Source organism: Odocoileus virginianus, chromosome 28 (assembly GCF_023699985.2).
Source record: "Odocoileus virginianus isolate 20LAN1187 ecotype Illinois chromosome 28, Ovbor_1.2, whole genome shotgun sequence".
Classification (NCBI taxonomy): Eukaryota; Metazoa; Chordata; class Mammalia; order Artiodactyla; family Cervidae; genus Odocoileus; species Odocoileus virginianus.
The window spans coordinates 34992064-35012330 of record NC_069701.1 but is presented as its reverse complement, the minus strand read 5'-3'; the positions used below and the strand labels follow the sequence as shown (position 1 = coordinate 35012330).

Sequence of the window (20267 nt, the reverse complement as noted above, 5' to 3'; positions counted from 1 at the left end):
CGGTCCTTTTGTGGGGCGCGGCTGGGCGCCTCGGGGCTTTATGAGGGTGGGGAGGAAGGCTAAGGGGAATGCGGAAAAGGTGAGGGAGGGTGGACTGTTCATGCAAATAACAGGCAAAGCCGCTTGCAAATAACTGCGAAGCGCAAAGGCGCTTCAAGTCTTTCGCGGCCGCAGGCGTAGCTGCAAGACTCCGGCTAGCAGAGAGTTAAGCCCAACTCCTTTCCCCGCCCTCGGAGGCGGGGCCGAGCCGCAACGGAAATAGCCGAGTGCCGGGCCGCGGTTGGCCGGAGGGAGCCGAACTTCTTCCGGAAGTAGCCGAGCTTGCGGTCTTGCTCTCCGACCGAAGCCGAGTGCTGGGCCTTGTTCTCCGGATCCGCCGAAGGTGTTCCGGAAGGAGGCGAACCCCGAGGCGGGCCGGCAAGTCTTCGCGGCGGCCCTCAGAGTCCTACGTCTGGTGCGGCTCGGCGAGGGCGGGGGTAGCTGCAGCCTGCCTCCGGTCCGGCGGGATCCGAGCTCGTTCCGGAAGAAGCCGAGCGGACCGGCGCCGGTCTCGGCGTCCCGGGCGTGAGGCTATAGAGGCGGCGGCGACAGCGCGGGCCGGGATGAGCCGCGACGGCTGAGGCTGCGGAGGCGCCGGCTGCGCGGGCCCGACTGAGACTTCTGCGAAGCGCCGGCCCAGCGCTCAGGGCTTCGCTTCGAGTCCTGCCCTCGGGAGCCTTCCGGACCCCTTTGTGCGGCCGGAGGCGGCGGCGGGAACGGCCATGGCGGCCAACATGTACCGAGTGGGGGGTGAGTACCGGGCTTTAGGGGCTTCGGGACTCGGGGCGGGAGAGGTTGGGCGCTGGGGTCAAGAGTCTCGGCTCCCAGCGGCGCGGGGAACCGCGTCTGGGGCGGCGTGGTCCCGAGCGCGGACCGGAACCGGAACCAGGAGCATGGGGAGCGAGGGCGCGGGGATCGCGACACGGCCGGGCTCCGAGACTCCCGGGGAGGCTGCGGGCGGCCCGACGGCACTCTCAGGGCAGCGTCCGGGCCACCGGGGTCGTGGAGTGGGCTTGCGAAAGTGGTTCCAAACGGGCTGACAGGGCAGGCAGGGGGCGCGAAGGGCCGGGGCGACTGCTTGGCCACCAACGGGGGAGCGGCCAGGAGGTTTCCTCTTCCCGGGCGTTATTGTGCGCCTCGGTTCGCAAAGGTGGGGGCCCTGTGTAGGAGTGAACAATTGCTCTCTTGACCGAGACTGGGATGCAACTCCATCGCTGAGTTGTGGGGACTGCTGGGGAACCCCCCTGCTTCTCTTGTCTCTTCCTTAAGAGTTACTTTTGAGCGGAGAATCTGATTTAAGAAGTGGGTGATTAGGGTTGGAGGGTGGAACGTCCCTCCATTATTTTCTGCTAGTCTGTACACTTCCACATTTCAGCGTCCTCTCTACCTAGACCCTTATCTCCTTTTGGTCTACTCAGGCCTCATTTCGCTCCTCCCACTCTGGTGCTGGACTCTCCCATCTACTGCTCTGATCTTCCCTGTTCTTCCCCACCCCCTCCTACAGATTACGTCTATTTTGAGAACTCCTCCAGCAATCCTTACCTGGTTAGAAGGATTGAAGAGCTCAACAAGGTGAGTGGAGCAGAGGCCCGCCACTCCCCCACCCCCCCCCACCCCCAACCTCCCTTTTCTTTTTTCAGAGATCTGTAACTTCAGGTGAATGACAGAACACAAACCCTGTCCTAAGTACCCATGCATATTCATTCATTCATTTATTCCACGCATTCAGGAAAGGCTATTGAGAGCTTAGTGGGAACTTTACTTTTCTGATTTTTGGGGGGCCGAGGAAAGGGATTTGGAAGTCCTTAAATGTGAATCTCTTGATTCATAATTTGAGTTTTTCTTACATCCTTTAAAAACTTGTTCACTGATGTTAGTCTCTTCTTTATGCATTTCCACTGTCAAATGATTAGTTTTCACCACCGTTTTTTCTCTCCTTAGACTGCAAATGGAAACGTGGAGGCGAAGGTTGTGTGCCTTTTCCGGAGAAGGGACATTTCTAGTAGCCTCAACAGCCTGGCTGACAGTAATGCCAGTGAGTGTCTTTGTCCCCACCCCCAGTTTCCCTGCCTCCCCCTGCCCGTGATCTGAAGCCTGGGCATGTCCCTGCAGGTGTTCTCTTGTAGCATGCCCAAGGCAGGGGTGTGAGTTTGGGGGTGGGAAGTGCCTGGTCTGCAGAGGGAGGCCTGTTTTTACATGTTGGGTTAGAAGCAAGGTGGAGAGGCCATGCTAAGGAAAGCAACTTGGCTTGTATGTGAGTGTGTATTTGTGAGTTTGCCTTTGTGAATGGTGTATGTAAAAGAGATGATAGTATTTAAATCGGGGATGAGGAAGTGCTTTAGAGAAGCAGACCTCTGGGGGGACAGTTTCGGTTATGTTGGGATGATAGGTGATGGAGACAAGAGATTGTACTGAGAAGTCTGCATAACAGGAAAGCAGGTTTTTTGGTGTGATCATGAGGTAGTCAGGCTACATTGATGGGAGAAAATAGGAAGTCAGAAACATTTTCTTGCATTTTTCCTTTATTCCCACCTAGACTAGCTTCCTCTGTACTCCATTTTACATCTGTCCCTTTTCTTTTTAGCCTAGCCTGCTTCTCTTGATGCTTTCATCTTCATGGTGCTACACAGCCTTCCATTTTCATTAGTTTGTTTTTCCTTTCCTGCTTTGGCTTCTTTTCCCTTTCTCTTGTTCTTCCTTTCTAAATTATTTCCCTTATTTTAGGCTTCTTTGAGCATTGGGCGTGAAGGGGTTAACGAGGACCTGGGCCGACCAAGTTCTCTGGCCCTCTGGGGTTTCCAGCCCTGTCTGGCAGGGGCTGACCTTGGTCTTGTCCAATCGGAAAGGCTGTGGGGGGTGTGGTCCCCCTTGCCTTAGCACAGGGTTTCCGGAGCACACAGGCAAGGGGTGGAGCCTACTGCACACCCCTGCCCCCCCTTCTCCTTGAGGTTGGGAACAATGCACCAATGAGCCTGGGCCTGTGGCTCTTCTGCCCCCTCCCTCTTTGGTTGGCACCTAACCAAGTTAACCCTTTCCACTAAGGTTTCAGGGCGAGTTGCAGCTCCTTGGGGAGGAAGGTGTTGGCACTGGCTTGAGAGGTACTGTCCTTGAGAGCCCCCAAAACAAACTGTTATTAGCTAAGTAGAAAACAAGGGAGTTGGGGTTGCATGTCATGTTTAAGAGCAGAGTCTCCTGAAATTTGCAGAGGAACTGGTAAACACAATCTTGTGTGATGCTTTTATTTGTTTATTTATTTTCACTGAATTTCTGGACCTCAGGTTAGTAAGAAAGAGACAAGTGCGATGTTCTTGCTGGGCCTGGTGTGAGCAGATCTGTGCTATGTGAGTGGTATCAGCATTGGCCCCTGGGTTTGCTGCGTGTTTCTGTGGCAGCCTTTGTACTCTCAGGGTGTGTGTTCAGTTGCTCAGTTGTGTCTGACCCTTTGTGACCCCATGAACGTAGCCTGCCATCTCCTCTGTCCACGGGATTTCCCAAGCAAGACTACTGGGAGCAGGTTGCCATTTCCTTCTCCAGGGTTTCTTCCCCACCCAGGGATCCAACCCCGTCTCCTGCATTGATTGGCAGGCAGATTCTTTACCCCTGAGCCACCTGGGAAGCCTCTTGTACCCTGAGCAGCTCTTCCCTAAGAGCACTCGTTAGTGATGAAGAGTTGGGAGCACCTGTGATGGCGACAGGGGAGGGCTAAGAGATAAGGGTGGTGTGGTAAGGATATGGAAGGCAGGTGCCTGGAGAATGTGAGGAAAACATTAAATATTTCCCCTGGGTTAAAGTTTTTAAGGTGGCTTCTTTCTGAATTAGTTTCTGACTTGCTTTCTTCCTCCTAAATCTCCCAGGGGAGTTTGAGGAGGAATCGAAGCAGCCAGGGGTGTCGGAACAGCAGCGACATCAACTGAAGCACCGAGAGCTTTTTCTTTCTCGGCAATTCGAATCATTACCAGCCACCCACATAAGGTATGGGGCAGTCAGGGCCACTGTGGCTTGCATGCACTTATTTAGAAGGTGGAGAGGAGGGGCTAGTGTGTGGGAGATGCCACGCACAGGAAATGAGCTCACCCAGGGTTTTCTGACCTCTCTCCTGTAGGGGGAAATGCAGTGTGACCCTCTTGAATGAAACAGACATCCTGAGCCAGTACCTGGAAAAGGAGGTGAGAAGGAGGTGTTGGGAGAAGAGGGAGGGAGTGGGTATTGCCCCGAGAGGCAGGAAGAAAGTCTGACTGGGATGAGGTAGAGCTTGACAGGCTGCCTGTCTCGGGAACTCCGGGTAAGCCCCATGCCTCCTGCCTATGAGGACTGCTGCCCTGCTCACCTCTCTCTCTTTCTCTCCAGGACTGCTTTTTTTACTCACTGGTGTTTGACCCTATGCAGAAGACACTTCTAGCTGATCAGGGAGAGATCCGAGTTGGTTGCAAATACCAAGCTGAGATCCCAGATCGCCTGGCAGAGGGTATGCAGCAGGAGAGACCGGGTTATGACCACTGGGATGTCTTAAGATCGAAGTCTCTGAGCGGTGGGCCTGGCTTTGTGTGGTGCACAGTCTGCCTGGCTTGTGTTAACGACCCGGGCAGAATGAGCCCTTAGGAACCTGAAGGGGGCAGATGGGCACACTGGGAAGAGAAGTCTGGGAGTTAAGGTGGCTAATGGAATCCAAGGAGGAGATGAGGTGTACTGTGTCAGGGCACCTGTTTTTCTCCTGGATGATATCATTTCCCCACTCCCCAGGAGAATCTGATAATCGGAACCAACAGAAGATGGAGATGAAAGTCTGGGATCCAGACAACCCTCTCACAGACCGGCAGATTGATCAGTTTCTCGTGGTGGCCCGGTGAGGGGTGGGTGGATGGGGAAGATGGGCTGTGGGTGGTGTGGACATAGTTCTGAGTCATGTTCTTAAGAGATGGACTTTAATTATTTTTGGCCTGGGTGTCGTCCTTTTTTTTTTTTTTCCCCCGCCTCATTTGGCTTGGTTCCTCAGCCCACTCGAACTTTCTTCTTTCCCTGACTTCTCACTCTCTCCCTTAGAGCTGTGGGGACCTTCGCAAGAGCCCTAGATTGCAGCAGCTCCATTCGGCAGCCAAGCCTGCACATGAGTGCAGCCGCTGCCTCCCGAGATATCACTCTGGTGAGCAAAAGTTGGTGGGTAGTTGGGTAGGTTGGGTTTTGTGGGGACCTGCAGAGCCTCGGGACTCTGCAGGGAGGAGGTTATCTTTGAGGTGGGGAAGTACTTAAAGAGCAGCAGGGGAGTGGTGCTGAGAGTTTCAGGTCGTCAGCATTGCTTCCCACCTTTCCTGTAGTTTCATGCAATGGATACGTTGCAGAGGAATGGCTATGACCTGGCTAAGGCCATGTCGACCCTGGTGCCCCAGGGCGGGCCAGTGTTGTGTCGGGATGAGATGGAGGAATGGTCAGCCTCAGAGGCCATGCTGTTTGAAGAGGCCCTGGAGAAGTACGGGAAGGATTTCAATGATATTCGCCAGGACTTTGTAAGTGGCTGGAGCTAGGAGGAGAGGTGGAAGAGGTGGCAGATGAGGGAACCAGGCTCTGGGGCCAGATCCCGGCTCACCCTTCTCTCTGTCTCTTCAGCTACCCTGGAAGTCACTGGCCAGCATAGTTCAGTTTTATTACATGTGGAAAACCACAGACCGATACATTCAACAGGTAAGGTCTGGGCTGGGGAGGCTGGACCAGAGGCCCCCTGCTCACCTCTGTCTTTGAAGTTGATGACATCCCCCTACCACCCACTCCCAGCTGAGATGCTCTGATCCTTTTTTCTTTTTCTCCTTCCCGCAGAAAAGATTGAAAGCTGCTGAAGCAGACAGCAAACTAAAACAAGTCTACATCCCTACCTAGTAAGTATGATGGGTAGGGTATGTTTCCTTTCTCTGCCCCTAACCTGTGATTTGCTAAGTGATGGGGGGTGCACAGGAGGCAGGGGCAGATTATTATGGGGACAAAGTGGAAGTCTTTCCTTGACCAGTTCTTGGTTTCTCTCCTATTAGCACCAAACCAAACCCTAACCAGATAATCTCGGTGGGCTCAAAACCTGGCATGAATGGGGCTGGATTCCAAAAGGGCCTGACTTGTGAGAGTTGCCACAGTGAGTTCCAGAGAGGGATAAGGGATACCGGAGGTGAGCGGGGTGTTTGCCTGAGAGGCTCAAGTGGCATTTATCTCCTGACCATTCCCTCGTCTCCATGCTCCCACAGCCACACAGTCTGCTCAGTGGTACGCCTGGGGCCCACCCAACATGCAGTGCCGCCTCTGTGCTTCCTGTTGGATCTACTGGAAGAAGTACGGGGGACTGAAGACCCCAACTCAGCTTGAGGGGGCTGCTCGGGGCACCACAGTAAGGATGGGTGAGGGGCAGGTTGGGGAGAGCAGTGAGCTAATTGATGTGAGCTTTAGGCGAAGGCCAGAACACCCAGCTCCAGTAAGGTGATGGCTTGACTGGGGGTGGCGGGGGTGGTACTTGGTAGTGGCTGGGGAGCCAGGTGGTTAGGACAGCAACAAAATCAGGGAATAAACCCTCTGCTGACAATGGAAGAAGGGAGCCTTGGTGACTGACTGTGTTTCCCCTTTATCCTATGTCCTTCCAGGAGCCACACTCGAGGGGTCATTTGTCTAGACCGGAAGCCCAAAGTCTCTCCCCCTATACAACCAGCGCCAACCGGGCCAAGCTGCTGGCTAAGAACAGGCAAACATTCCTGCTCCAGACCACGAAGCTTACCCGTCTTGCCAGACGCATGTGCAGGGACCTGTTACAGCCAAGGAGGGCTGCCCGACGACCCTATGCCCCTATCAATGCCAACGCCATCAAGGCAGAGTGTAAGGGCAGGAGTGCTGGGCTGGTGGCAGGTTTGAGGTTGCTGTGGTCAGAGACCAGTGTTTTCCTCTGGTTGTTTAATGACAGCAGGGATAGTAGGCCACAAGCATTTGTTAAAGAGATTAGACATGGTTCCTTGGGACTTCCCTGGTGGTGCAGGGGTTAAGTGTTCCCAGTGCAGGGGGGTACAGGTTCGATTCCTGGTTAGGGAACTAAGATTCTGCATGTTGCACAGTGTGGCCAAAACAAAAAGATGTGGTTCCTGGCCCCCGAATAGTGACGCTCCTTCAAAAGCTTTCATCTTTGTTCTCCAGGCTCCATTCGACTTCCTAAGGCTGCCAAGACTCCACTGAAGATTCACCCTCTGGTGCGGCTGCCGCTGGCAACTATCGTCAAAGATCTGGGTAAGGGATGGGGAGCTAGACTGGAATCAGGGTGGGTTTAGGATGGGGAGCCACTAGGTGTCTGGCTTTTATTATCAAGACCCTTCTCTCCCTCTGTTTTTTTCTTTCTCACTGAGTCCAAAGAGGTTTAATCTTTACTTTTGTAGGATAAAAATGTTCTTCTCATAAGCTACCCAGTATAACTGCATACTGATTGATAAGAACATGTTCATATGTGACTTTTGAAATACTGCTAATTATTTGTCAGACCCCTCTTCCATCACTACTTGCGGGGATTCATAGAGAAAGTATGAATGTTCTCTAAGGTTTCTTTTAATTTTTTTCTGACAGTGGCCCAGGCACCTCTGAAACCAAAAACACCTCGGGGTACCAAGACACCAATCAACAGAAATCAGCTGACCCAGAACCGGGGACTGGGGGGCATCATGGTGAAACGGGCCTATGAGACTGTGAGTAGGCCAAGTGAAGTTGGGTGGGCTTTTATATCTTGATAGGTGTCTGGGCCCTCTCATTGTGTTGCCCCGCCTTTTTCCAGATGGCAGGAGTTCCTTTCTCTGCCAATGGAAGGCCTCTGGCCTCAGGGATTCGCTCAAGCTCACAGCCAGCAGCCAAGCGTCAGAAACTCAACCCAGCTGATGCACCCAATCCTGTGGTGTTTGTGGCCACGAAAGATACCAGGTAGGGAGCCCGCCACGGGAGGGGCCGAGAGGTCAGCAACTCAGATTGGTGGGTATGGGAAAGGAAATAGGAGGATCTGAGCAACACCAGCTCCCTGAAGACTGGGTTGAAGCGGGGGATGTGCTAGGAAAAGATGGGCTGTAAGGTGGAATTGTAGTGGAATGTGTAAGTTTCACCTTGACAGTCTTTGGTTTTTTTGCTGCCTCTTCTCTTGCTGGCCAGAGCCCTGCGGAAGGCTCTGACCCATCTGGAAATGCGGAGAGCTGCCCGCCGGCCCAATCTGCCCTTGAAGGTGAAGCCACCACTGATGGCAGTGCGGCCCCCTGGCCCTCTTCCTCCATCATCACATCCTGCCAGCACCAACGAGCCCATTGTCCTGGAAGATTGAGCACCTTGTGGGGAAGGGAGGTGGGCTGGAAGCTAGAGGGTGGGTGCACAGGGCACCTAGCCTCCCTTCCCTCTCAAAGGGAATGAGGAGTGGAGGAGGGAGGGAGCAAATGAGTGTGTCCTTGGAGGGGCCAGGCGCCCTCTGGTGTTAGCACTTGGAGGCTTGTCCCCTTCTGATGCCTCTCCATGCCTGGTGGTGGAGGGCGGACTGCAGGAACTTGGCTCATTGTGGGAACCTAGCCTGTTTTGGGGGGTAGGACCCACAGTTGTCTTGGACAGTTTTGGGGGGAGGGTTTTTTAATTTTTTAAAAATTTTGCCTCCCTTTGTGAAAGGGGATGGGGGAGGGGAAGAGTAAACAGATACCTGTGGTGGTATCTGGTTGGGGGAGGGGGGCGTGCACTGCCATGACTGCCATGTCTTTTTTTTTTTTTTTTCTTTCCTAATTGGGGGTTTCTCTTGCCGTCCGGTGTCCGGACTTTCCTAATTGGAGTTTGAGGCCCCTAAGCTGGTATCAATCCCAGCCTATGCTCGCTCTTTCCTTCCCTCCCCTTGTCCCCTTTGCCTTTTGTACGCCAGTTCTCAGAAATAAAGACCTTTTGTCTGTTTTTTTAACCTCGGATTCTGTAATTGGTTCTTATAGTAACAAATAAAAAGCTGTTTTCTTCAGCTCCTCCTGGCTCAGCTATTCTCTGCTCTGTGTGTATGTGTGTGGTGGCTTCTATAGGAGGGTGTGTGTGTGTGTGGTGGCTTCTATAGGAGGGGATGTGTGTGTATGTGTTGGGGTGTATGTCTTGGATGGGGAAAATAAAGGACAAAGCACAAAAGAGAAGGTGTAGTTGGGGCTTGCTCTGGGAACAGCTTTATGCCATATATAGCCTGGAGAGGTGGCTTGCTCCCACTTTGCTTTCCTGTGGAGTGCAGACTGCTCCCCAGCTCCCTACAGTACTGCAGCCCAAGCACCATCTTGGCCCAGCTTCATTAAAACAGTTGGGATGCGCTGGTTCTCAAAATTGACTAGTGGATTCTATAGGAGGGAGGGTGTGTGTGTGTGTGTGTGTGTGTCTAGTTTCTTCTGTATTTCCCAACTCTTCCACCCCTTTTCTTTTTACTGAAGGAATTCTGGGAGTTGCTAGAGGCCAGAGCGGGATGTAGTCCACTTTGGAGGGTACTGTAGGCTCATGTTACCTACTTTCCTGCTACTTCAAGGATCCCCAAGGCCAGCCTCACCAACTGCCTTGATATTGAGGTCCCCCTTGGGGTGTTTCCTGCCTTTTGGGGTTTGGGAGACACATTAGACACGATCTGGTCCCAACGGGAGGAGCCCCTTAGGAGAGAAGCCTACTGTGTGATCCTTGAGCACTTTCTTTAGATAGGGAAAGGCCTATGCAGCAAGATGTATCTCGAGTTTAGCTTGAGACGCCTGACTCAGGTCCGCTGCTCTTTCCACAGCCCGATGCTATGGGTTGATCAACACAGCAAGAGCTGCTTAGCCCAGCTGATAGGCCCCTCTATCTCATGGTCCCTGTCCCTGGGGCCTCCTTAGCTCCCTTGCTCTCTCCCTGGTCTAAGCCAGCACCTCTGGTGTCGGCAGGAATGACCACTACAACGGTCTGCGGGGGAATCAGCACCCTCCAACGTTTTTACGCAGTTGCCATCACAGCAGTTTCCGCTGCATGCCTTTAAATGGGCGGGAGGCTCTGGCGTCTGGTGAATACTCCACGCAGACCGCTGTCGAAGAAGAAAGGCCATCCGGCTGTGGGCCCGTGGAGTTCTAAAGGTGCGCGGGGGGGAAGAGCTCCTCAATCAGGGCTAGGAAGCGGGCGCAGACCACCATTCTGGGAAAGGACCAACGGCAGAGGGAAAAGGGTAAGAGTCCTCAGGAGGTTTGGAGACTAGGAACAGACCAGGCTTTGTGAAGGACCCTCCTTTATCCATCAGGTAAATATGGGGGTGAGGATACAGCCCCATGGGTCTCTACTGCCCCTCGAAGGAGGGCACAGCATGCTCTAAGTCATCCAGCAAGGAAACGGCCGACTGTCAAACAGGAGGCCCGGCAAGAAACCCGGCTCAGGCCTCGTGGCTGCCCTGTGAATATTCATGACCTTGGGGCCAATCAACGTCTCAACCGCTCAGAGCACACCAATTGGCTTACCGCATGCAGATAAGCATCGTGGACAGTTTTCCAAAAGCTGGTAGAGACCTAACTCCGGCAGGAAACGGAACCCTGAGCCGAAAGAGCTTGGTTTTAGCAGGAGCGTGCCGCGCGATTGGCCGACGGTACGTCACTTCCTATAGGACCGGCGGAAGTTGCTTCCGAGAGCGTTGCCATGTGTAGGAGGGAGTTCCGGTCGGGGCTGAGGTGGTTGCATTTTGTTAGTACCAGAGAGTCACGATGGCTACAGTGGATTCAGATATCGAGCCGCTGCCTCGTGGGGGTTTCCGCTGCTGCCTCTGTCACATCACTACAGCCAACCGTAAGCGGTGGCTACTCGGGGCGGGGGGCGGGGGGGCGGTTTCGTCTTTGGGTTCTAGCGAAGATTAGGGTTACAGGTAATAGTTCTTGCCAAGTCTGTTGGTAGGGTCTCACCTCCGTTTTCTCTCCGCCGTCCGGAGGGATTACAAAGTGGGGAGAGTCCCAGCACCTTACACCCCAGCGTCCCCGTATCTGAAATCTCCACGATGGAAATTTCGTTATTTTATTCCCTCTTTAACTGTCAAGTATTGGGCATCCAGCTCTAGGGCTGGGAGAGGGAATTTAAAGAGGTGAAGAAGCTCACAATCTAGAGATGGAGATAATTTTCAATACCCTCTGTTTGAAAAGCTGCAGGATCACAGAGAAGGTAGTAGGGAAAGAAGCCCTACAAGAGGAGCCCCCCAAAGGCAGAGATGTGAAGTAGCGTGGTATGCATATTAGGGACGTGGGTTTGGAAAAGGAGACCACGTCCTTTTATGACAGTGCAAGAGGCCAAGTGAAACCTCAGCTTCCACTTCTGAAGTCTGGAATCATAATCTCACCTAAGCATGATCTTTCATTTTTCTTTTTCATTGCGAATGAGAAATGCCCTACCACTGTCCAGTAGGGCAAGCCAGAAATCCAGGATAGTCTTCTCTGGCCCCACATAACACTTGGTGATGTCAGACAGCTGACTCAAAGGGAAATAGAAAATTAAAAAATCAGCTATGTTTCCCCACATTCAACATGTCCCAGACTTGGGCCAAGTGCTATGTGTGAATAGTATCTATATGGTAGGAAGTATTAATATCTCTATTTCGTACCTGAGGAGACATGAATAGCGAGGTTAAGTTACTTGCCCAAGATTTCATACAGCTTGACAGAGCTGAGATTTGTTTCTTGGTAGTGTGACTTATGATTCTGCCCTTGGAATCTCTGTATTATACTCAGAAATGATAAGTGGGAGATAGTGTAGGGTCCTGATTCATTTAGTTCATCTATGTATTGAAGTCAGGAGGAGAAGGGGATGACAGAGGATGAGATGGTTGAATGGCATTACTGACTCAATGGACATGAGTTTGGGCAAGCTCCAGGAGTTGGTGATGAACAGGGAAGCCTGGTATGCTGCAATCCATGGTGTTGCAAAGAGTTGGACACGACTGAGCAACTGAACTGAACTGATATATGACCTGGATAAGTTACTTGTTCGTTTCTTTACCATGTGCAGGTGTTGCTCTATGTTGCACTTATAGGTGGTTTAAGAAATACTTGTGTACAACCTGTTCTCCTGGGGACCACCTAGAATGCACTGTACAGACAGATGGACAAGAGAGGAAGCTGAAAGGAACCAGGACTTTGTTATTCAAAAGTCACAGTTTCAATGGCTTGGAAGAATCAGTAGGATCTCGGTATGCAGAGAACAAAGTCAGGGTAGGTGCAGTGAAGCTCGACTCAGATGCTTTGATCTCACGCTTGTCTTTGCAGGACCCAGCCTGGATGCCCACCTGGGGGGCCGGAAGCACCGGCACCTGGAAGAACTACGAGCTACTCGAAAGGCCCAGGGGCTTCGAAGCGTGTTTGTCAGTGGCTTTCCCCGGGATGTGGGTTCTGCTCAGCTCTCCGAGTACTTCCAGGCATTTGGACCTGTGGCCAGTGTCGTCATGGACAAGGACAAGGTAGAGTGAGTGACTCCGGGGGTAAAGAATGAGTCATGTGTGCTGCACACCAAGAGAAACGAGGGCGAGAAACCAGCAGTCTGTTTTTGCGACTTCCTGATGTGACTTGCCCGTGGTGGGCACCAGTGCTTAGACTAGTCTAGCTTTGTGTCTCTCACCCTCACCCCTTACCCCTGCTGGGATTTTATCAGTTTGTCAGAGTTAGTCATTGGGGAACTTGGTCATTTATTTCTTCTATCAGTCTTTCACTTGCCAAATATTTGTTAATTGCTAATTTTGCACTAGGCTCCCCTGTCAGGGAACTAAGATCCTGCAAGCCATGTGGTGCTGCCAAAAAAAAAAAATCTTGGGCAAGTTACTTAACCTTGCTATTCATGTCTCCTCAGATATAAATGGAGATAATAGTATCTGGGGCTTCCCTGATAGCTCAGACGGTAAAGCGTCTGCCTGCAAAGCAGGAGACCCGGGTTCGATCCCTGGGTCGGGAAGATCCCCTGGAGAAGGAAATTGCAACCGACTCCAGTATTCCTGCCTGGAAAATCCCATGGACTGAGGCTCCTGGTAGGCTACAGTCCATGGGGTCACAAAGAGTCAAACACGACGATATTCACACATAGCACTTGGCTTCGAGTCTGGTACATAGTGAATGTGGGAAAACTTAGCTGATTTTTTAAAAAAACTTTATTTTTGGCTGAGCTCGGTCTTCGCTGGTGTGCATGGCTTTCTCTTAGTTTTGGTGAGTGGGGGCTACTCTTCGTTGCAGTGCACGGGCTTCTCCTTGCAGTGGCTTCTCTTGTTACGGAGCACAGGCTGTAGGTGCGTGGGTTTCAGTAGTTGCAGCATACGCTTCCATAGTTGTGGCACACAGACTTAGTTGCTCCATGGCATGTGAAATCTTTCCAGACCAATGCATATCCCCTGCATTGGCAGGTGGATCTTTACCATTGAGCCACCAGGGAAGCCTTTTAGGGTGTTCTATATATAAGGTCATGTCACCTGAAAACAGTGATAGTTTTGCTTCTCCTTCCCAATCTGATGCCCTTAGTTCTTTTTCTTGTCTAGTTGTTCTGACTGGGACTGTGCTAAATAAGAGTGGTGAGGATGAACATCCTTGTTCCTGATTTTAAAGGGATAGCTCTCAATTTTTTATTATTGAGTATGATGTTAACTGTGGGTTTGTCATACATGACTTTTAGTATGTTGAGGTACATTCCTTCTATGCCTGTTTTATTGAACTTTTATCATAAATGAATGCTGAATCTTGTCACATGCTTTCTCCTGGATCTATTAGGATGATCATATTTTTATCCTTCAGTTTATTAAAGTATGTGTCATGTTGATTGATTCATAGATGTTAAACCATCTCTTCATCCCTGAAATAAATCCCACTTGATTGTGGTGTATGATCCTTTTAATGTATTATTATATCGGATTTATTAATACTTTGTTGAGGATTTTGCATCTGTGTTCCCTGGAGATAATGGCCTGTAGTTTTCTTTTTTTGTATTGTCTCTGTCTGGTTTTGATATTGGTGACATTGACCATATAAAAATAAGTTAGGAAGTGTTTTCTCCTCTTCAATTTTTTGGAGTAGTTTGAGATCCTAGACTTTTGTTTTTGTGGAAACTTTTTGATTACTGTTTTAGTCTCCTTAGTAATGATCAGTCTATTCAGATTTTCCATTTCTTCCTGATTCAGTCTTGGAAGGTTGTGTGATTCTAAGAATTTGTCCCTTTCTCCGGGTTGTCCAGGTTGTTGGTGTATGGGTGTTCATGTTCATAGTATTCTCTTACCTTTTGTATTTCTGTGGCATCCACTGTTATTTCTCTTCTTTCTTTTCTGATTTTATTTATCAGAGCCTTTTCTCTTTTTTTCTTAGTGAGTCTAGCTAAAGTTTTGTCACAGTACCACACTGTCTTAATTACTATAGAGGGCTCCTTTTTATAAGCAGAGTGAGGTTCTATCTTTACTACTGAAGAGAATATAATAGAATATGGACATGGGAACTTGTGTGGTGGTCCAGTCGCTAAGACTGTGCTCCCAATGCAGGGGGCTTGGGTTCAATCCCTGGTCAGGAAACTAGATCCCACATGCCACAACTAAGACCCAGTGCAGCCAAAAAAATAAATTAATTAAAAAAGAATATGGACTTTAAAAAAAAAAAACAGAAAACAGGGTTTATGTGTTTATGGTTACACCTAACACAGTGATCATTACATGGATTCTTAAAAGAATCTAGTTAAAGCAGGAAAAGTTAGGGGGTGAGTTTAGTGTAACCAGTGAAATGTTACTGGGATGTTACTGGGATGAAATGTTATTGGGATGACTGGGGTTTGATGAAATAAATAAAATGAAGTTTTTCAGAGGCAGGCTTGGGTAGGAATAAAATGCGTGCAATTTGAGTGAGAGAGATAATTGCTTTTCTAAATATGTTCTCCACTGGGAATTCCCTGGTTGTCCAGTGGTTTGAACTCTGCACTTTCACTGCTGAGGGCAAGGGTTCAGTCATTGGTTGGGGAATTAAGATTCCATAAGCCTTATGTCACAGCTAAAAAATAAATAAATATGTTCCCTGATGTTAGGGAAACAGGAAGCAAATATTTCCAATTTACAGAGTGGTCCCCATTTTGAAGATTCTCACCTACTGTTAGACCGTGTGTTTGGATTCTTGGTTCCAGAACTGTCATCATTGTCCCTGTTGTGGTTTGACAGGGAGTGTTTGCCATCGTGGAGATGGGGGACCTGGGTGCCCGGGAAGCTGTTTTGTCACAGCCCCAGCACAGCCTGGGAGGACATCGCCTGAGAGTCCGGCCACGGGAGCAGAAAGAGTTCCAGAGCCCAGCCTCCAGGTCCCCCAAAAGAGTGGCCCCCGACAGTCTCCAGCTGATCAAAGCACTTGCTGAGGCCCCGGACGTGGAAGCACAAATGGTGAAGCTCGTGGGGCTGAGAGAGCTCTCTGAGGCTGAGCGGCAGCTTCGGAGCCTTGTGGTGGCCCTGATGCAGGAGGTCTTCACAGAGTTCTTCCCTGGTGAGTCACCGCCCTGCTGTGTCTGAGCCCTCTGTGTCTGCATCCCCAGCCTCCCTCAGCTAGTGGTGTTCACTTGCTTGCTTTTCCATCTTTGTGCCGCGTTATATTCTTCCACCACTTATTCCCTGCAGTGTCTCTTGACCTTTATTCTCTTCTTGGCACCCAGGCTGTGTGGTCCATCCTTTTGGCTCCTCCATAAACAGCTTTGACGTCCATGGCTGTGATCTTGACCTCTTCCTGGATCTGGGGGACTTGGACGAGCCCCAGGTACGTGACCGTGGAGGCAGCTGTGAAGAGTCAGTGGAAATGGTCGTGTGACGCTGGACGAGCCCTTGACCTCTCATGCCTTAGTTCCTTGTCTGTAAAATGCGGAAAATAGGACCTGCCTGAAAGGGTTATTATGATTGGAGAAATGTGGATGTGATTGGATAGGATAAAATGAACCGACATGGAATAGGTGACATTTGTAACAGGGAAAAAAAATTTCAAAATGGCACATGTAATATCTTACTGGAAGAGATATATATATGAAATGACATACAATAGTGGATTATGTTTTTGCTTACCTGTGTTTTGTAACATCTAATGTACAGATTCTGCCTTGGGAGTAGGAGAGGGTTATTATTTTTTAAATAGACTATTGTTTAGAACTGTTTTAGAGTCATAGCAAAATTGAGCAGAAAATACAGAACTCCCATATATCTCTCCCCTGCCAAAGGTGTTTTTTGCTTTTTTTTTTTTTTTTTTACTGTACTGTGCAACTTGCAAGATCTTAACTCCCTGACCAGGAATCAAACCTATGCCCCCTGCAGTGGAAGTGCAGAGTCCTAACCACTGGACCACCAGGGAATTCCTCCTTTAGTCTTATTCAATCTAAAACAGTTCCTCTACCTTTTTTTGCTTTTCCTGACAGTAATATTTTTGTAAAATGTAGACTGTTTATTTTATGGCTTTAAAAGGTTAATTTTAACAAAGGCTTGTAAGGATTAAAAGAGTTACTACTTTTATAAAGCCTTTAGAATAGGGCCTGGCCTATAATAAGTTTTAATAGATATATCTTAGAGATGGAATGTTCACCAGTTAGGGGGCAGCAGGAGAGACAGTTACCCAGCCCATTTCTATCCACAGCCAGCCCCAAAGGCTCCAGAATCTCCCTCCTTGGACTCAGCCCTGGCATCCCCACTGGATCCTCAAGCCCTGGCCTGCACCCCAGCCTCCCCTCCAGACTCACAGCCTCCAGCTTCTCCTCAAGACTCGGAAGCCCTGGACTTTGAAGCCCCTTCCTCCTCACTGGCACCCCGGACTCCAGACTCTGCTTTGGCCTCTGAGACTCTTGCCTCTCCCCAGTCCCTGCCTCCAGCCTCGCCACTGCAGGAGGACCAGGGAGAGGGGGACCTGGGGAAGGCTGTGGAACTGGCAGAGGCCCTGAAGGGGGAGAAAGCAGAAGGGGGAGCCATGCTGGAGCTGGTGGGATCCATCCTTCGGGGCTGTGTTCCTGGAGTGTACCGAGTCCAAACCGTGCCCTCTGCCCGGCGCCCTGTGGTCAAGTTCTGCCATCGGCCTTCAGGTCTCCATGGTGACGTCTCCCTCAGTAACCGGTACCTTTGAGGTGGTGGGGGAAGGCCAGCTGGCACTCTGGGGAGGGGGAGGGGGGGCGCCCTGCACCAGCTGAGCCTTGAGGTTGTCCTTACTTAGTCCTGTCCCTCTTTCTGACACTCATCTCATGTCTGGCTTTGATTTCAATGTTTGGAAAGTATGTTTCTTGGGATACTGATTTTAAGGATTTAGGGAAGAGTTCCATGGTTGAGTAAGTTTGGGAAATGCTAAGTTAACTCAGGCAAGTTTCTCCCTTCCCCCCTCTCCCACTTGCTCTTTCCTTCTCCCTTCCTGTCTTTGTTTCTTTGCATAGTAAATGTTCTGATCAGTCTTATAATAACATCTCTGTGACTCTCCAAGACATTTATAGGATGTAGTGTTTCCCAAACACATTTGATGTGTTGTGTTTTTTTTTTTTTTAAGAAGCAACATTCGCTTTTTAAAAAAAATTATTTATTTTCTGCTGCACTGGGTCTTCATTGCTTGCAAGGGATTTCTCAGGTTGGGGTGAGCGGGAGCTACTTTGTTGTGGTTTGTGGGCTTTTCTTGTTGCAGAGCACAAGCTCTAGGCGCGAGGGCTTCAGTAGCTGTGACAACGGGGCTTCAGTGCGCCGAAGCATGTGGATCTTCCCAGACCAGGGATTAAACCTGTGTCCTCTGCATTGGCAGGCGGATTCTTACCCACTGTGCCACTAGGGATGTCCCATTTGATGTTCTTTTGTACACACACTCTCCAGACCATGTCAGAGAAAACACCTCGGGAAACCCTCTTTTGGCCTTATTCCCGCTGGCCGCCGTTACACAAGTCTGGAGTGGGAGCTGGGGGGTGACAGGCTCCTGAGCCCTGACACCCCGTCTGCCCTCTGTCTTAGGCTGGCCCTGCACAACTCCCGCTTCCTGAGTCTCTGCTCTGAGCTGGATGGGCGAGTACGGCCCCTTGTGTACACTCTGCGCTGCTGGGCTCAGGGTCAAGGGCTGTCAGGTGAGAATGAATCAGGACAGTGGGGGCGTTGGTGTCAGGGCAGAGGCAGGGATTCAGGGGGAGAAGGAAGCGGGCTTGAGAAAACTGCCAAGGAGGGGGTCAGAACTGCCTCTGATCTAACGAGAATTAATTATTTATGCAGGGAGTGGCCCACTTCTCAATAACTACGCCCTGACCTTGCTCGTGATCTATTTCCTTCAGACCAGGGACCCTCCTGTGTTGCCCACTGTGTCCCAGCTCACCCAGAAAGCAGGTACAGCAGCCTGACCTTCACCTGCCCTATCTCCTGAGCTTCATCTCTCTTCTTCATCTTAGACATACTGAGCTTCCTGGGAATGAGATCTCTCCTGTCACTACCATATCCACCCCCCAAACCCCCACCCATCTTCCTGCTTTCAGGCTGACCTTCAACTTTTTTACTTTCATAGGTGAGGGTGAACAGGTGGAGGTTGATGGCTGGGACTGTAGTTTCCCCAGAGATGCCTCGAGACTGGAGCCCAGCACCAATAAGGAGCCTCTGAGTGAGTCTGGGGAGCCTGGGAGAGGACTAACAAGTGGTGTTATTGACACCGTTACTGGCACACAGCAGCCTTGTGGGTTAGTTAATATCGTTATTGCCACTTTACAGACGAAGAAACTGTGCCTTGGAGTAATGCAGTGGCTTGCCCAAGGTTATGCTGCTAGCAGGGGAAGGGGCGGTATCTGGGGCGCACTGTGGGGGGAAAGGTCTGACCTCTTGTTTATTGGGATCAGAGGAGCCTGGCTCTGGCACTCCTCTGAGCCACTTGGGCGGGAAAAGGCAAGTCCAAATCAGGGAATGGCTGTGGCGCGAGGCTGATCTCAGGTCTGGCCTCTAAGGGACCCCTCTTCCCTGCTCTTCCTCTTTCTTCCAGGTTCCCTGCTGGCCCAGTTCTTCTCCTGTGTTTCTTGTTGGGATCTTCGTGGCTCCCTGCTGTCCCTGCGGGAGGGTCAGGCACTACCTGTGGCAGGGGGCCTGGCTTCTAATCTCTCAGAGGGCCTGCGCCTCGGCTCCATGAATCTCCAGGACCCCTTTGACCTGAGTCACAATGTGGCAGCCAACGTGACCAGCCGGGTGGCCGGGAGGCTACAGAACTGTTGCCGAGCGGCAGCCAATTACTGTCGAAGCCTCCAGTACCAGCGGCGGTCATCCCGGGGTCGGGACTGGGGGCTACTTCCCCTTCTGCAGCCCAGCTCCCCCAGCTCCATACTCTCTGCGACACCTATCCCCTTACCCCCTGCTTCCTTCACCCAGCTCACTGCTGCCCTGGCCCAGGTGTTAAGGGAAGCCTTAGGGTGCCATATAGAACAGGGAACCAAGAGACTGTGGTCAGAGGGAGGTGGCCCTGGGGAGCCCCCCCAGGGAGGGACAAGCAAAAGAGCAAAACTAGATGGACAGAAGAAAAGCTGTGAGGAGAGGTCAGAGGAGCAGCAGGGATGTGCAGGGGAACATGGTGAAGATGGCGTGGAAGAGATGGTCGTAGAGGTTGGAGAGTCAGTGCAGGACTGGGCGATGCAGAGCCCTGGGCAGCTGGGGGAGCTGCCCCTGACGACCGGAAAGCATCGAGCCACCAGAGAAGAGGGGCAGTCAGGCACCGCGGCACTGGCCGAGCAGGGGCCCAGAGGACCTGAGGCAGCCTGCGAAGGGTCTCGGGCTAAGGCCGAGAAGCGGGTGTCACTCTCAGTGAGCTGGCGCTGCGCCTTGTGGCACCGTGTGTGGCAGGGGCGGAGGCGTGCCCGGAGACGCCTGCAGCAACAAATCAAGGAAGGAGGTGGAGCCAGTGCTGGCTCGGGAGCAGAGTGGCTGGCAACTGAGGCTCGGGTCACCCGGGAGCTGCGGGGACTGAGCAGTACTGAACAGAGGCCAGAGGCCGAGCCGCTCCTGACCTTCGTGGCGTCCGTCTCCCAGGCTGGCCAGAGTCTCACTGTGACCCCACTCCAGGATTCTCAAGGCCTGTTCCCTGATCTCCATCATTTCTTACAGGTTTTTCTCCCTCAAGCACTTCGAAACCTGCTTAAGTGAAGATGGGGACCCTGAAAGGCAATAAAGCTGCTAGTTTAATGAACACTAGTTTTCTCTGTTTCCACCTGGTGATAATACTCCTTCCCCACTAAGTGCTTAGTGGAGCCTGAGAGGTACCTCGTCTTGTCACCCTAAAATAGGT

General features: G+C 51.3%; 2 protein-coding genes, 1 long non-coding RNA gene and 2 other non-coding genes across 5 annotated transcripts; 3 read left to right on the top strand and 2 right to left on the bottom strand.

Moving 5' to 3' along the window:
- Nucleotides 1–78: 78 nt before the first annotated feature.
- Nucleotides 79–8962, top strand: MTA2 (metastasis associated 1 family member 2). The gene is made up of 18 exons (XM_020899527.2): nucleotides 79–789; nucleotides 1544–1611; nucleotides 1981–2074; nucleotides 3894–4011; nucleotides 4142–4205; nucleotides 4387–4504; nucleotides 4780–4882; nucleotides 5080–5179; nucleotides 5352–5540; nucleotides 5641–5715; nucleotides 5848–5906; nucleotides 6057–6154; nucleotides 6264–6403; nucleotides 6654–6882; nucleotides 7195–7284; nucleotides 7615–7733; nucleotides 7820–7962; nucleotides 8185–8962. Exons 1-18 carry the CDS (start codon nucleotides 762–764, stop codon nucleotides 8348–8350), a joined length of 2001 nt encoding a protein of 666 aa, XP_020755186.1. The 5' UTR covers nucleotides 79–761; the 3' UTR covers nucleotides 8351–8962.
- On the bottom strand, nucleotides 8799–10694 carry LOC139031869 (uncharacterized). The gene is made up of 2 exons (XR_011484375.1): nucleotides 10503–10694; nucleotides 8799–10185 (listed from the first exon to the last, which is right to left on the bottom strand). It is a non-coding gene; the product is annotated as an uncharacterized lncRNA (long non-coding RNA).
- On the top strand, nucleotides 10664–20168 carry TUT1 (terminal uridylyl transferase 1, U6 snRNA-specific). Its single transcript, XM_020899525.2, has 9 exons — nucleotides 10664–10824; nucleotides 12288–12478; nucleotides 15191–15506; nucleotides 15673–15773; nucleotides 16635–17104; nucleotides 17975–18084; nucleotides 18227–18337; nucleotides 18513–18605; nucleotides 18978–20168. The coding sequence occupies exons 1-9, from the start codon at nucleotides 10743–10745 to the stop codon at nucleotides 20123–20125; spliced, it is 2622 nt and encodes an 873-aa protein (XP_020755184.2). The 5' UTR covers nucleotides 10664–10742; the 3' UTR covers nucleotides 20126–20168.
- TRNAC-GCA (transfer RNA cysteine (anticodon GCA)) lies at nucleotides 12895–12967 on the top strand. Its single transcript has one exon. It is a non-coding gene; the product is annotated as a tRNA-Cys (tRNA).
- Nucleotides 16283–16355, bottom strand: TRNAG-UCC (transfer RNA glycine (anticodon UCC)). The gene has a single exon. It is a non-coding gene; the product is annotated as a tRNA-Gly (tRNA).
- Nucleotides 20169–20267: the final 99 nt, after the last annotated feature.

Coding starts and splice junctions, on each gene's coding strand:
- TUT1 (XM_020899525.2), top strand. CDS start 10,743: ATGGCTACAGTGGATTCAGATATCGAGCCGCTGCCTCGTGGGGGTTTC. Junction 10,825..12,287: donor TCACATCACTACAGCCAACC/GTAAGCGGTGGC, acceptor TTGTCTTTGCAG/GACCCAGCCTGGATGCCCAC. Junction 18,606..18,977: donor CACCAATAAGGAGCCTCTGA/GTGAGTCTGGGG, acceptor TCTTTCTTCCAG/GTTCCCTGCTGGCCCAGTTC.
- MTA2 (XM_020899527.2), top strand. CDS start 762: ATGGCGGCCAACATGTACCGAGTGGGGG. Junction 1,612..1,980: donor GGATTGAAGAGCTCAACAAG/GTGAGTGGAGCA, acceptor TTCTCTCCTTAG/ACTGCAAATGGAAACGTGGA. Junction 5,907..6,056: donor CAAGTCTACATCCCTACCTA/GTAAGTATGATG, acceptor CTCTCCTATTAG/CACCAAACCAAACCCTAACC.